Source organism: Ranitomeya variabilis, chromosome 4 (assembly GCF_051348905.1).
Source record: "Ranitomeya variabilis isolate aRanVar5 chromosome 4, aRanVar5.hap1, whole genome shotgun sequence".
NCBI classification, from domain to species: domain Eukaryota; kingdom Metazoa; phylum Chordata; class Amphibia; order Anura; family Dendrobatidae; genus Ranitomeya; species Ranitomeya variabilis.
Genome location: NC_135235.1, coordinates 533,189,960 through 533,205,533, shown reverse-complemented (window position 1 = coordinate 533,205,533; position 15,574 = coordinate 533,189,960). Strand labels below are relative to the sequence as shown.

At 45.6% G+C, this 15,574-nt stretch overlaps 1 protein-coding gene across 2 annotated transcripts in view; it reads right to left on the bottom strand.

Annotated features, from left to right (window-relative positions):
- The window catches only part of RARA (retinoic acid receptor alpha), a 143,910-nt gene that overhangs the window by 97,722 nt on the left and 30,614 nt on the right, over positions 1-15,574 (bottom strand). For both annotated transcript variants that reach the window (XM_077252391.1, XM_077252392.1), the window contains exon 2: positions 675-1,133. In XM_077252391.1, the coding sequence (XP_077108506.1) occupies positions 675-852 (178 nt within the window). In that variant the 5' untranslated portion in view covers positions 853-1,133. The remainder of the gene's footprint in view (positions 1-674; positions 1,134-15,574) is intronic.

Here is a 15,574-nt window from a genome sequence, read left to right as displayed (position 1 = left end):
CAACATTCTTCCATAGACTCTACTTATATGTGCCCATAAATTCTACTAAAAGCTGTCTGTATATTCTAGACCTAAGCAACAGAACAGAAATTAAAGGGGTATTCCCATCTCCAAGATCCTATCTCAATATGTAGTAATTATAATAATATTAGCAAATACTTCCAAATAGAAATGTAGGGTAGTTCTTTTGATTCGCTATTTCACTTACCCCATGTGGAGGGCACTCATATAGCGACCGTTAGTCAGCTGCTAGTGGTCATAACTATGGATACCTAAGCTACTGCAATGCCCTGCACATGGGCACATAGCAAATCAAAAGAACTACACTAATTTGCTAATATTATTACTACACCTACTATATATTGGGATTGGAAATGTGAATACTGCTTTAATTTTCCTCATATGCAGCCTCCTGAGCACTGCCCATCTGTTTGGTGCCAATTCTCTGGACTCATGGCCTGAATTTCAATAGTAATTACATTACAAACATCAAATGTACAGTCTTTATTATTCCTAGAAACCCCTTAGGCTTAAAATGAAAAAACGGACCCAAAGTATGCATGTATAATGAGGAACATATAACCAAAAAATCTTACCATGTCAAGAAACAATAGTGCAGACATGTACATTGGATTGTGATTCAGTAATATGGAATGAAACGTAGCAATACTCACTTGCTGGAGAGGGTGTGCTATATCCACTGAGAGGGAGCTGGTGTTGTACTCCAGGCAAAGCTCCTGGAGGGGACACACCACCAAGCATGTGAGGAAAGAAGAAGGCATAGTGAGGAACAGGGTATCCATTCATGTGACCAGGCCCAGACGGCGGGCAGGGAGAATCGTTACTAGTCATTGCCAGGTGCCCAGCCTACCAGACTGGTTCAAACCTTTCGAATTTCCATCTGTGATTGTCCCAAAGAGGGGATACACCCCCCAAAAATAAGTAGAAAGGTGCAGTAGATCCAAGGCTCAAAGTTGAGATCCAACAAGAGATTATCAGACTTGCAGGCTTAGTGGCCAAAAATCCTGGTGAAGATGATAAAGAGTTCTGCAGGCGCTGAGCATCCCATGGACCAGGAGAGGAGCAATCAGACTTATTGATGATGTGGTAGGTACTTGACACACCAGGAATCACTACAAGACAAAATCACAAAAACGTTGGAACTAAGAGAAGTATTCTGACTAAAAGAAACAGACATGGAGCACTTCCAAAAGGTAAATAAAATATTACATCTCCATTCAGCCTAGATCTTAGTCATACCAAGAAAAACACCAGACACGAGATTCTTCTCTGGCCCTCATCCCTACTTCCATTTCCATAATTTTCTTTTCCTGGAATCTTCTCCAATGAATCACTAGGACCTCACTGGTCTTCGATCACCATCTCAATCTGCTTACATCAACCCATGTCTTCCACCATTAGCCAAAGGTGTACTACTACTCTTTAATACAAAACCTCAATATTTTGATATCATGTAGACAGACTCCTGGAACATGCTCCTGTCCCTCAGCTTCACCACTTTATTTACCCTTCTTCTTTTTCGGTTGCATCTACTGATGCCCCATCTTTGATGAATAATGCCATCCTTTAACCCCACCTATTGCCTTCTCCAGCGTCCCCCACTCCATTTCTTCTTCTTCACCATCATGCTTTCTCTTAGCTTCCCCAGTATGTATCACTCAGGGACAGATGCCTGCAGTGTGGGACGCAGTGGATCCATCACGCTGATTACATGCTGGCTGGGAAGGGGGATTTGGGAGAATTTTTTTTTATTCTTGGATTCAAGGGTCGTAAATCTCAACACGGCGTGAGAAAAGACCCGTCCTTACAGTTCAATTACACCAAGCTAATGAGCCACCCAAGAAAAATGGGGCTATCGAAGATCTGTACAGGAGTCAGAACAAGAGAAAGGCAGGGAGGGGGGAGAGATGCTCTGCAAAGCCAAGACAAATCAAGAGATTGTCAGAAGAGACATTCATGAAGAAAGAACAGGACAGACAGTCGGATAAAGATGCTGAGGACAAAAAGAGAAGGACAGAAAACAAAATGAGAAAAAGACAACAAAGAATAGTACAAAGCTTTAGGGGAAGATAGGTTGAAAGACACTAGGAACAAAAAAGACAAACCCTCACAGAAATATAGAAAAAAAGACACAAATATAAACATAATCCAGTGGACACAGAAAAGACAGCACACAGTAACAGACATGTACAGTGGCTCACAGCTAAAAACACATACAGAGCAGAGGAGGGAGAGGATAAGAGGCATGAACTGTACTCACTATATGTGCTTCTAGAAATGTACCAGTCACAGGATAGACAGCAAGAGACACACACACACAGTGGCTAGAGACACACAGAGCAAAGGACTGAGAGGATAGACAGTAAAAGACATGTACAGTAGCTGGAGACACACAGAGCAGAGGAGCGAGAGGAAAGACAGTAAGAGACACACAGTGGCTAGAGACACACAGAGCAGAGGAGTGAGAGGAAAGACAGTAAGAGACACACACAGTGGCTAGAGACACACAGAGCAAAGGAGTGAGAGGAAAGACAGTAAGAGACACACACAGTGGCTAGAGACACACAGAACAGAGGAGTGAGAGGATAGACAGTAAGAGACATGCTAGAGACACACAGAGCAGAGGAGTGAGAGGAAAGACAGTAAGAGACACACAGTGGCTAGAGACACAGAGCAGAGGAGTGAGAGGATAGACAGTAAGACACACACAATGGCTAGAGACACACAGAGCAGAAGAGTGAGATGATAGTAATAGACATGCTAGAGACATATAGAGCAGAGGAGTGAGAGGAAAGACAGTAAGAGACACACAAAGTGGCTAGAGACACACAGAGCAAAGGAGTGAGAGGATAGACAGTAAGACACACACTGTGGCTAGAGACACACAGAGAAGAGGAGTGAGAGGATAGACAGTAAGAGACATGCTAGTGACACAGAGCAGAGGAGTGAGAGGATAGACAGTAAGAGACACACACAGTTGCTAGAGACACACAGAGCAGAGGAGTGAGAGGATAGGCAGTAAGATACACACAGTGGCTAGAGACACACAGAGCTAAGGAGTGAGAGGAAAGACAGTAAGAGAAACACACAGTGGCTAGAGACACACAGAGCAGAGGAGTGAGAGGATAGACAGTAAGAGACACACACAGTGGCTAGAGACACACAGAGCAGAAGAGTGAGAGGATAGACAGTAATAGACATGCTAGAGACATACAGAGCAGAGGAGTGAGAGGAAAGACAGTAAGAGACACACACAGTGGCTAGACACACAGAGCAGAGGAGTGAGAGGATAGACAGTAAAAGACATGCTAGAGACACAGAGCAGAGGAGTGGGAGGATAGACTGTAAGAGACATGCTAGAGACTCACAGAGCAGAGGAGTGAGAGGATAGACAGTAAGAGACACACACACAGTGGCTAGAGACACACAGAGCAGAGGAGTGAGAGGAAAGACAGTAAGAGACACACACAGTGGCTAGAGACACACAGAGCAGAGGAGTGAGAGGATAGACAGTAAGAGACATACACAGTGGCTGGAGACACACAGAGCAGAGGAGTGAGAGGATAGACAGTAAGAGATACACACAGTGTCTAGAGACACAGAGCAGAGGAGTGAGAGGAAAGACAGTAAGAGACACACACAGTGGCTAGAGACACACAGAGCAGAGGAGTGAGAGGAAAGACAGTAAGAGACACACCCAGTGGCTAGAGACACAGAGCAGAGGAGTGAGAGGATAGACAGTAAGAGACATACACAGTGGCTGGAGACACACAGAGCAGAGGAGTGAGAGGATAGACAGTAAGAGATACACACAGTGTCTAGAGACACAGAGCAGAGGAGTGAGAGGAAAGACAGTAAGAGACACACACAGTGGCTAGAGACACACAGAGCAGAGGAGTGAGAGGAAAGACAGTAAAGGCCCCGTCTCACACAGCGACGCTGCAGCGATACAGACAACGATGCTGATCACTGCAGCGTCGCTGTGTGGTCGCTGGGGAGCTGTCACACAGACAGCTCTCTCCAGCGACCAACGATCAGGGGAACGACTTCGGCATCGTTGAAACTGTCTTCAACGATGCCGAAGTCCCCCTGCAGCACCCGGGTAACCAGGGTAAACATCGGGTTACTAAGCGCAGGGCCGCGCTTAGTAACCCGATGTTTACCCTGGTTACCAAAAAAAACAAACACTACATACTCACCATCTGATGTCCGTCAGGTCCCTTGCCGTCTGCTTCCTGCTCTGACTGAGCCGCCGTACAGTGAGAGCAGAGCGCAGCGGTGACGTCACTGCTGTGCTCTCACTTTACGGCGGCTCAGTCAGAGCAGGAAGCAGACGCCAAGGGACCTGACGGGCAACAGATGGTGAGTATGTAGTGTTTGTTTTTTTTTACATTTATGCTGGTAACCAGGGTAAACATCGGGTTACTAAGCGCGGCCCTGCGCTTAGTAACCCGATGTTTACCCGATGTTTCTTTCTTACTGTCTATCCTATCAGTCATCTGCTTTCGATGTGTGTCTCTAGTCACTTTGCATGTCTCTTATTATCTATCCTCTCAATCGTCTTCTCTGTATATTTGTCTCTAGCCTCTGTAACTTACTGTCTTTCCTCTCACTTCTCTGCTGTGTTTCTCTAGCCACTGTGTGTGTCTCTAAAGGCCCCGTCTCACATAGCGAGATCGCTAGCGAGATCGCTGCTGAGTCACAAGTTTTGTGACGCAACAGCGACCTCAGTAGCGATCTCGCTATGTGTGACACGTACCAGCGATCAGGCCCCTGCTGTGAGATCGCTGGTCGTGTCGGAATGGCCTGGACCGTTTTTTGGTCGTTGAGGTCCCGCTGACATCGCTGAATCGGTGTGTGTGACACCGATCCAGCGATGTCTTCACTGGTAACCAGGGTAAACATCGGGTTACTAAGCGCAGGGCCGCGCTTAGTAACCCGATGTTTACCCTGGTTACCAGTGAAGACATCGCTGGATCGGTGTCACACACACCGATTCAGCGATGTCAGCGGGACCTCAACGACCAAAAAAAGGTCCAGGCCATTCCGACACGACCAGCGATCTCACAGCAGGGGCCTGATCGCTGGTACGTGTCACACATAGCGAGATCGCTACTGAGGTCGCTGTTGCGTCACAAAACTTGTGACTCAGCAGCGATCTCGCTAGCGATCTCGCTATGTGAGACGGGGCCTTTAGAGACACACACAGTGGCTAGAGAAACACAGCAGAGAAGTGAGAGGAAAGACAGTAAGTTACAGAGGCTAGAGACAAATATACAGAGAAGACGATTGAGAGGATAGATAATAAGAGACATGCAAAGTGACTAGAGACACACATCGAAAGCAGATGACTGATAGGATAGACAGTAAGAAAGAAAGCAGAGGAGTGAGAGGATAGACAGTAAAAGACATACAGTGGCTAGAAACACACATACAGAGCAGAGAACTGAGAGGATAGACAGTAAGAGACAATGCCCATGACTTGAGACACACATAGAGAGCAGAGGACCAAGAGAACAGTAAGAGATACGCACGGTGGTTAGAAACACACATAGAAAGTAGAGGACTGAGAGGGTAGACAGTAAGAGACACGCAGAGTGACTAGAGACACAGAGACCAGATGTGTGATAAGACAGACTGTAAGAGACATGCACAGTGACTAGAGACACAGAGAGCAGACGAGTGAGTGGATAGACGGTAAGAGACATGTACAGTGGCAAGAGACATACAAACAGAGCAGAGGAATGAGATAGACAGAGACATGCTAGAGACACGTATACAGAGAAGAGAGAGGATAGACTAAGAAACGCACGGTGGCAGATAGCTAGAGAGACACACAGATAGGAGAGATGTAGGATACACAACACAGAGGATAGACTATGAGACATCACAGTGGAGCACAACTGGAGATATACAAAGCAGAGAAGAGTCACAAATACACAGCAGAGAATAGATACGGACAATTATGGTGGTTGAGGATCATATCTGGGGACATATTTACACAAAGGAAAGACAGTCAGAAACACAAATGAACACCCACACATCCTGACACATGCTCAGATCAGGGGATAGACAGAAAGGCATATTAGAGATGGCGCGAAGTAATAAGCATGTGAAATAAAGCCAAAACAAATAATACACACATACAAGGCGCACGGACAGGCAAAGAATGAGACACAAAAACACACCCACATGCAGGAAGGTCAACAAAGAAGTACATAAAGGATAAGCAAATAGATACACACAGAGTACAAACCCAACAAACGCCAGAGATTCAGACAATCCGATCCAACTATTAATAAATGGTCAGAACATCTATATCTGTTTATTAAAAAGAACAAAAGAAACAACTGGTTCCTAGCTAAGGGTCTGCTGCAATGGTGAGAACATCACTTGTTCACTACAACCATGGAGTTTAACAACTGTTGGCACAGGCATTCCCACACAAGGCAATGCATACGTCAAACGTCATGGTCCATGGGAAAATCTTTCCTATTGTAACAAAGCATCTTTGTACGATCAGTTACCACAAACTATATGGTAAAGATCTTTTGTTGGATAATTGCAACTTTTACACGGATGGGAAATTATTCTTGGTCAGCAGAACATTCATTCATGTAATCAGGGATATTCAGCCGATAGTAATGGAAGCAAGGAGTGGGGCCAAGGTAGGAGACAGTTTCTGCGAGCCCATTCAAGTCATTGCCCAATAAAACTGAAGCGAAAAGAGTAGAGTCTCTCCACACCTGGAGGGCATTTACTCCACTCACCACACATCGATCGACCCCTTCACTGGCCGGCCAACTGTATTTATACACAAACCCTCCTCCTCAACACAAACCTCCTGAGGAAGTGACCATGCGAAACATGCGTTGGGGCGGCGGGAGCACCTACATTGGTAGCCAGGTTATAATAAAAGTCTTTACTTTTACTCTCTTTACATACCTAATATGCACACTTTATAGCAGCACCTTATACCTCATGCACTTTAGCAATCAGTGGCTCAGAAGAGAAAATAAATAAATTGATACTCTGGGTTACATTTTTTTCTTTATTAATTATATAATCGTTTCAACTGGCAAAACCAGAAAATGACAATGTCTCCGTCCAAGTCAACCGTTTGGATCACACATGCTACCTACAAGTCAGGCAAAGTCCTGCTTCCATAGTCTTATGTCAATATCGAAATACATATGAGACATTTACTCATGACCACTGGAAAAAAAAGATCTATTTGCAAGGAGCACTCACAATACGTCAGTGCCGAGGAAAGGAGGAAGGCAGAAGGTCTGTTCCTGGGGATTCTTGAGATTTCATGCAAATGTCCCGCTGATAATTTTAATTATTTCATATGCAAAATCAATCAACCAACCAAGTGATTAAAAAACCTTCACTCTCATTTACTCAGGATGATTACCATTACGAATGCTTATTGTCCTGTTATGGTCCGCATTGGGCCAATAATGACTCCGCATGAATGGGCCTTAAGAGACCGACAGATATGAGACGTTGATCAATAAGGAGGATTAGCTCTGGAAATACCAGACCAATCAAACGAAAGCAAGACACTTTTTCAGTAACCTAAAGCCCTGTACAACACAATGTGGAAATGTCCTATAAGCTGCCATGAAGTTGGTCACTTCTCAAGGCAAGGAAGTGGTTAAATCCCCTCCAGATAACCTTGTTGATCACAATCTGTGTAGGAAGCCTCCTCCTATCAGCAGCTTATTTATGTACCGTATATGGCTTATAATAAGTGAAAAACTTGTAAAGTCCTCCAAACCCACTGATTTAAGCTGTTGACAACTCAATGTGTATAAGGCCTTGATAACAGTCCCCTATTGTGGAAAAGAATAGCTCATATAGGAAGTGTCTATCAAATTACTTATAGTATTTCCCCTTGCCCATTGAAGTAAATACGCATGCTTGTCCCATCGGAAAAACTTGCAGCAAAAATGCTTCTAGAACTGTACCCAAGTGTCAACAGCAAAAACCCTGCGTTAGAACACATTCTCAAGCTGATCAAACACAAAGGATGGCTCTTGACTGAACATTAAACTACCCATTATAGCTTGGCCCCAATATGGCTTCATCGAGAACTCGTTTTTAACTGGGATAGCAGAGAAAGCAGCTTTTTTTCCCATGAAAAAAATTAAGGATTGAACATTGAAATATCAACTGCATCATTCTTCTTTTACTCAACTTCATCTTTCAAGATCGAGTCCGGAGGCACCTACATGTCAGATGGTCAGCTGGTTCCACCTTAATGGTTTGGCCAACTTTCATCCAATGTGTATGGGGGCCTCAACAAGCTATTTTTGACCTTCATGAACAGGCAATGATACTTTAATTTTACTGGCCTTGGAATGAGATTTTGTTTACAATGGATCAGCAGTATATTCACAAAGTTTCTGTTGAGATTACCAGACTAAAAACCCAGCTGTATGCATTTACTCAATAACAAGTGTCAGCTGTCACACGTAGATTTCTGTTGTAAATAAATATATATACAGTCATGGCCAAAAGTGTTCGCACCCTTGAAATTGTTCCAGAATACTAAGTATGTCTCCCAGAAATTATTGTAATTACACATGCTTTGTTATACACATGTTTATTTCCTTTGTGTGCAATGGGACAACACAAAAACAAACTGAGAAGAAAAAGCAAATTGGACATCATTTCACACAAAAACCCCAAAATGGGCCTGACAAAAATTGTTGGCACCTATCCCAAATTGTGGGTAATTAACTTTGTTTCAAGCATGTGCTGCTCATTCAAACTCACCTGTGGCAAGTAACAGGTGTGGCCAATATGATAATCACACCTGAAACCAGATAAAAAGGGGAAAAGTTGACTCAGTTTTTACATTACGTGCCTGTGTGTGTCACACTAACCATGGAGAATAGAAAGAGAAGTGAACTGTCTGAGGACTTGAAAACCAAAATTGCTGAAAAATATCAACAATCTCAAAATTACAAGTACATCTCCAGAGATCTTGATTTTCCATTGTCCAAGGTGCACAACATAATCAAGAACTTTACAACCCATGGCACTGTAGCTAATCTCCCTAGACGTGAATGGCAGAGAAAAATTGATGAAAGTTGCAACGCAGGACAGTCCAAATGGTGGCTAAGGCCTCTTTCACACTTCAGTCTTTTGGCGTCAGTCTGAAACCGCCATTTTCCTCAAATAGCGGACCGCCATTTTTTTTTGGCGGATCCGCTATTTTCCCATAGACATACATAAGCGACGGATTGTGGCGGATGGTCGTCCGTTCCATCCGCCATGTGACGGATCCGTCGAGATTTGGCGGACGTCATCTAGACATAGACGGACATTATAACGTTTTTTGTCTGCGCCGAAATGGCGGCTCGCAACGGATCCGTCGTGTCCGCCATTCCATAGAATGGGCGCCTATGGGCGACGGATCCGTCGCGACCGTCATTTGGCAGATCCGTCGCCCCAATCCGCTTTTTCAATTGCGCATGCTCCAAAAAGTAGATACTTTTCCCAGACAACCCCCAAGTAACGGATCCGTCAAAAAAACGGATCCGTTAGAACCGTTTTCTCAACAATTGTGACGGATCCGTCGATCCATCACTATGTCGGAGCAGACTGACGCCAAACAACTGAAGTGTGAAAGAAGCCTAAGCAGACCCAATCAAGCTCCAGAGAAATTCAAGCTGTCATGCAGGCTCAGGGTGCATCAGTGTTAGCACGAACTATCCGTCGACATTTGAATGAAATGAAACGCTATGACAAGAGACCCAGGAGGACCCCACTGCTGACACAGACATAAAAAAGCTAGACTGCAGTTTGCCAAAATGTATGCAAGTGAAAGTTTTTCTGGGAAGGCGCCTTTTGGACAGATGAGACCAAGATGGAGCTTTTTTTGGTAACGCACATTATTCTATTGTTTACCGAAAACGGAATGAGACCTACAAAGAAAAAAAAACAGTACCTGCAGTCATATATGGTAGATGTTCAGAGATGTTTTGGGCTTGTTTGGCTCCTCTGGGACTGTGTTCCTTGACTATATGCAAGGCATCATGAAATCTGAAGATTACCAAAGGATTTTGGGTCGCAATGTAGTGCCCAGTGTCAGAAAGCTGAATTTGTGTCTTAGGTCATCGGGCTTCCAGCAGAACAATGACTTCAAATATACTTCGGCTGGAGTCACACACAACGTATAAAAATACGGTCCGTTTTTTACAGACCAAATACGCAGAAATGTTCCCTGAACAGTGATCCACATGTCATCCGTAGGCAAGGTGTGGCTGCGTATTTTGCTCATGTAAACCTCCGTATGGCATCCGTATGCTTGCAAAATGGACATATAATGGATCCATGGGCTCAAATATTCGTGAAAACATATATACAGTCTATATATATGTCAGTGAGAATATATATATATGTATATATATATATATATATATATATATATATATATATATATATATATACACACACACATATATATATATATATATATATATATATATATATATAAGGCACACATATATATATATTTAATACAGAGCTAGATAGCAGAAAAGCCGGCAATCTCCTTATCAAACATGACAGGATATGAGACATGGTTTACATACAGTGACGTCGCTACCATGAGGCGAGTTGAGCTCTCTGGCTCAGGCGGCAGTGCCGCCCCTGAAGAGAGGGGGCGGCAGATTCTGTCGGTGTAGTAACTGGATTTGCGTCGGAGACACATGTTCAGTTACTACACTACGCTATTGAGTCTATTCTGAGCGACTTTTATTTTTATAGGATCGGGTCGGGTTTCACGAAACCCGACTTTCTCAAAAGTCGGGTCGAGTGAAATCGGCCGATCCTATACAAAAGTCGGGGTCGGGGTCGGCCGAAACACGAAACCCAATGCAGTGCAATGGGATACTATGGTTCCCAGGGTCTGGAGGAGAGGAAACTCTCCTTCAGGCCCTGGGATCCATATTTAAGTGTAAAATAAAGAATCAAAATAAAAAATATTGATATACTCACCCTCGGACGCGCCCTGGTACTAACCGGCAGGCTTCCTTCCTAAGAATGAGCGCGTGAAAGACCTGCGGTGACGTAGCGGCTTGTGACTGGTCGCGAGCGGTCACATGGACAAGCCGCGACGTCATCTAAGGTCCTTCACGCGCTCATTCTTAGGAAGGAAGGCTGCCGGAAAGAAGCATGGCACGTCCGAGGGTGAGTATATTCCTATTAGGTATATACTCACCCTCGGACGCACCCTGCTTCTTTCCGGCAGCCTTCCTTCCTAAGAATGAGCGCGTGAAGGACCTTCGATGACGTCGCGGCTTGTCCATGTGACCGCTCGCGACCAATCACAAGCCGCGACGTCACTGCAGGTCATTCACGCGCTCATTCTTAGGAAGGAAGCCTGCCGGTTAGTACCAGGGCGCGTCTGAGGGTGAGTATATCAATATTTTTTATTTTGATTCTTTATTTTACACTTAAATATGGATTCCGATACCGATTCCCGATATCGCAAACATATCGGAACTCGGTATCGGAATTCCGATACCAGATTCAGAAGATCGCCGACCTCATGGCCGACCCCACACAGGGGTCGGGTCGGGTTTCATGAAACCCGACTTTGCCAAAAGTCGGCGACTTCTGAAAATGGCCGACCCGTTTCGCTCAACCCTACCCATCACTGCTATCTCCTCATCCAGCCCTCCCCAACTCACGTGACGTCATCACAGGTCCTGACGCTTAAGTCGCTCTTCTCTATGCATCTCCTTGGGTTGCTGATGGATGGCTGCTCTGTGCACACAGGACCTGTGATGAGGTCACAGGAGGGGAGGAGTCAGCGGTCACATAGTCCTCGTGTATGCAGGACTCTGCTGTGTTGATTGTCATGGTGCTGGATGAGGGGAAGTTGATGTGTGGGGTCAGGAGGGGTTTGCAGGGTGGATGTAGCAGAGCCATGTGTGTACAAGGTATACGGAGCGGAGCCGTGTGTGTACGAGGTGTGCGGAGCAGAGCCGTGTGTGTACTTGGCGTACGGAGTGGAGCCGTGTGTGTACTTGGTGTACAGATCGGAGCCGTGTGTGTACGAGGTGTTTGGGTGGAGCCGTGTGTGTACTTGGCGTACGGAGCGGAGCCGTGTGTGTATGAGGTTTATGGAGTGGAGCCTTGTGTGTATGAGGTGTATGGAGTGGAGCCATGTGTGTACTTGGCGTACGGAGTGGAGCCGTGTGTGTACTTGGCGTACGGAGTGGAGCCGTGTGTGTACGGAGCGGAGCCATGTGTGTACGAGGTGTATGGAGTGGAGCCGTATGTGTACGGAGCGGAGCCGTGTGTGTACGAGGTGTATGGAGCGGAGTCTTGTGTGTACGAGGTGTATGGAGCGGAGCCATTTGTGTACGAGGTGTGCGGAGCAGTGTGTGTGTACGAGGTGAGCGGAGCCATGTGTGTACGAGGTGTACGGAGCGGAGCCGTGTGTGTACGAGGTGTACAGAGCGGAGGCGTGTGTGTACTTGTTGTATGAAGCGGAGCCGTGTGTGTACTTGGTGTACAGAGTGGAGCCGTGTGTGTACGAGGTGTGCGGAGTGGAGCCGTGTATGTATGTGGTGTACGGAGCGGAGCCGTGTGTGTACAGGGTGTACGGAGTGGAGCCGTGTGTGTACAAGGTGTACGGAGCGGAGCCTTGTGTGTATGATTTGTGCAAAGTAGAGATGCGTGTGTGCAAGGTGTATGGAGCAGAGCCGTGTGTATACTTGGTGTATGGAGCGGAGCCATGTGTGTACTTGTTGTACGGAGTGGTGCCATGTGTGTACGGAGCGGAGCAGCATGAGTACGAGGTGTATGGATCAGAGGCGCATGTGTACAAGGTTTACGGAGTGGAGCCATGTGTGTAGGAGGTGTACGTAGCGTGGCCGTGTGTGTACAAGGTGTACAGAGCAGAGCCGCATGTGTACAAGGCTTACGGAGTGGAGCCATGTGTGTAGGAGGTGTACGTAGCGTGGCCGCGTGTGTACAAGGTGTACAGAGCAGAGCCGCATGTGTACAAGGCTTACGGAGTGGAGCCATGTGTGTACTGAGTGGAGCCGTGTGTGTGCGCAAGGTGTACGGAGCGGAGCTGTGTGTGTAAGAGGCATACAAAGCAGATTCGTGTGTGAATGAGGTGTGTGGAGACGTGCGTGTATGATGTCGGTGTATGGTGGGGAGCAAATTTCATACCTCCCAACCGTCCCGGATCTAGCGGGACAGTCCCGGCCGGGAGCTTACTTTTCCTGTGGACACAGGAGTATACGGCGGAGCCCCGAGGAGCACTTTAAAACTCGCAACTGACGTTCCACCGGAAGTGACGTGCTGGAAGCTGACCGGAAATGATGTAATTTCAGGAGGAGATTTTGACGGAACCATGGAGGCATTCAGGGAATGCTTCAGATCCATCACCATGTCCTCCTCCGACAGCGCGGATAGCGGGATCGCCTTGGAATCGGGGATGCCGGCCATGTGAGCGGATCATGATATGTCCTGCAGCGGGATGCTCAGGTGGGCATTACAATGGGAGCCGGGCCGCTATAGTATCTTTATAGAATCTTTCTCTCTTTCTTTCCCTCTCTCTGTTCATTTTTTCCCTCTCTAATCTTTCTCTCTCTCTCTCTCTGTTCTTTCTTTCTGTGTTCTTTATTTCCCTCTCTAATCTTTTTTTCTCTCTCCTTTCTTTTTTCTCTGTTCTTTCTTTCTCTCTCTGTTCTTTCTTTCTTTCTCTCGCTGTTCTTTCTTTCTTTACCCTTTCTTTCTCTCTCTTTTCTTTCTTTCTTTACCCTCTTTCTTTCTTTCTCTCTCTCCTTTCTTTCTTTCCTCTCTTTCTTTCTCTCTGTTCTTTCTTTCATTCCCCTCTTTCTTTCCCTTTCTCTTTCTGTTCGTTCTTTCTTTTTCTCTCTCTCTGTTCTTTCTTTCCTTTCTTTCTTATTCTTTCTCTTTCTTTCTCTGTTTTCTTTCCCCTCCTTATTTCTCTCTGTTCTTTCTTTCTTTCTTTCTCTCTCTCTCTCTCTGTTCTTCCTTTCCCTATAACCAACGAACAAAAAAAGGGGGAGGGGGTGTTAAAAAGGTACTACTGGCCTCTCAGATCCTCAATATTAACCTGACCTGATAGCAAAATGACTATAGTTGCCCATAGGATATCAGGTCAGATTAATATTGAGGATCTGAGAGGTCAGTAGTACCTTTTTAAAGGGCGTCTGTCACCCCAAAAATCATATATGAGCTGCGGCCACCGGCATCAGGGGCTTATCTACAGCATTCTGTAATGCTGTAGATAAGCCCCCGATGTAACCTGAAAGATGAAAAATAAAGGTTATATTATACCCAGGGGCGGTCCCGGTCCGTTACGGGTCAGATGGGCGTCGCGGTCCGGTCTGGCTCCAGCTGTTTGCGGAAAGTCAGAAGTATCAGAAACACGCTATCAGGCCACGTTCACATGTTCAGTATGTTACCTCAGTATTTGTAAGCCAAAACCAGGAGAGTAACAATCAGAGGAAAAGTATAAAGAAACACGTCACCACTTCTGGATCTCTCACCCACTCCCGATTTGGCTTACAAATACTGAGGTAAAATTCTGACCAAATACTGAACTTGTGAATGTGGCTTTAGGCTGGTTTCACACATCCTGATATTTCCGGTACCGGAAAAAACGGTACTGGAGATATCCGTGTCCGTTTGTGTGTAACACGTGTGGCAACTGTGTGCCGCATCTGTACAACACGGATGCCTGCCGGGGAAGAAGCGCTACAGTAAGCACTGTTCCCCGGCCAAGGGCACACTAAAAATGAAGCAAGTTGATCACTTCACCTCAGGCGGCATTTAGTCCCTGAAGAAGTGTAAAGATCGATGTTTCAAATATATTCCTATTTAAAAGTGTATGTATTTTCCATGTGCGTCAGGTTAGGCTAGTAAAGAGTAAACCAGATTTATTTGTACTGATTTTATTACAGGGGGGGCGCCATTTTTCTGTTCACCTCAGGCAGCAGAGAGGCTAGGTTCACCCCTGTTTACATATAGTAAACCATTTCATATCCCGTATTTTTTTTTTTTTACATATTCCTCACTAATAATGTAAGAAGTGTCTGTGTGCAAAATTTGGGAGCTCTAGGTGTTAAAATAAAGGGTTAAATCACGGAAAAAACTGGCGTGGGCTCCCGCGCAATTTTCTCGGCCAGAGTGGGAAAGCCAGTGACTGAGGGCAGATATTAATAGCCTAGAGAGGGACCATGGTTATTGCCCCCCCCCCGCTAAAAACATCTGCCCCCAAGCCACCCCAGAAAAGGCGCATCTGTAACCTGTATCTTTATTGTACTCTCAATCCAACTGACGATTCTCGTCATCTGAAAAAAAAGGAGAATAAAAAAGCAACAATATCCCATACCTGTCTGTACATTCATGTCCCACTACGTAAATCCATCTGAAGGGGTTAAATAATTTTACAACCAGGAGCCTGCTAATGCAGCTGCCCCTGGCTGTAAAAACTGGGGAATGAATGGAATGCAGGACCATTCCCCAGTTTTTACAGCCAGGGGCAGCA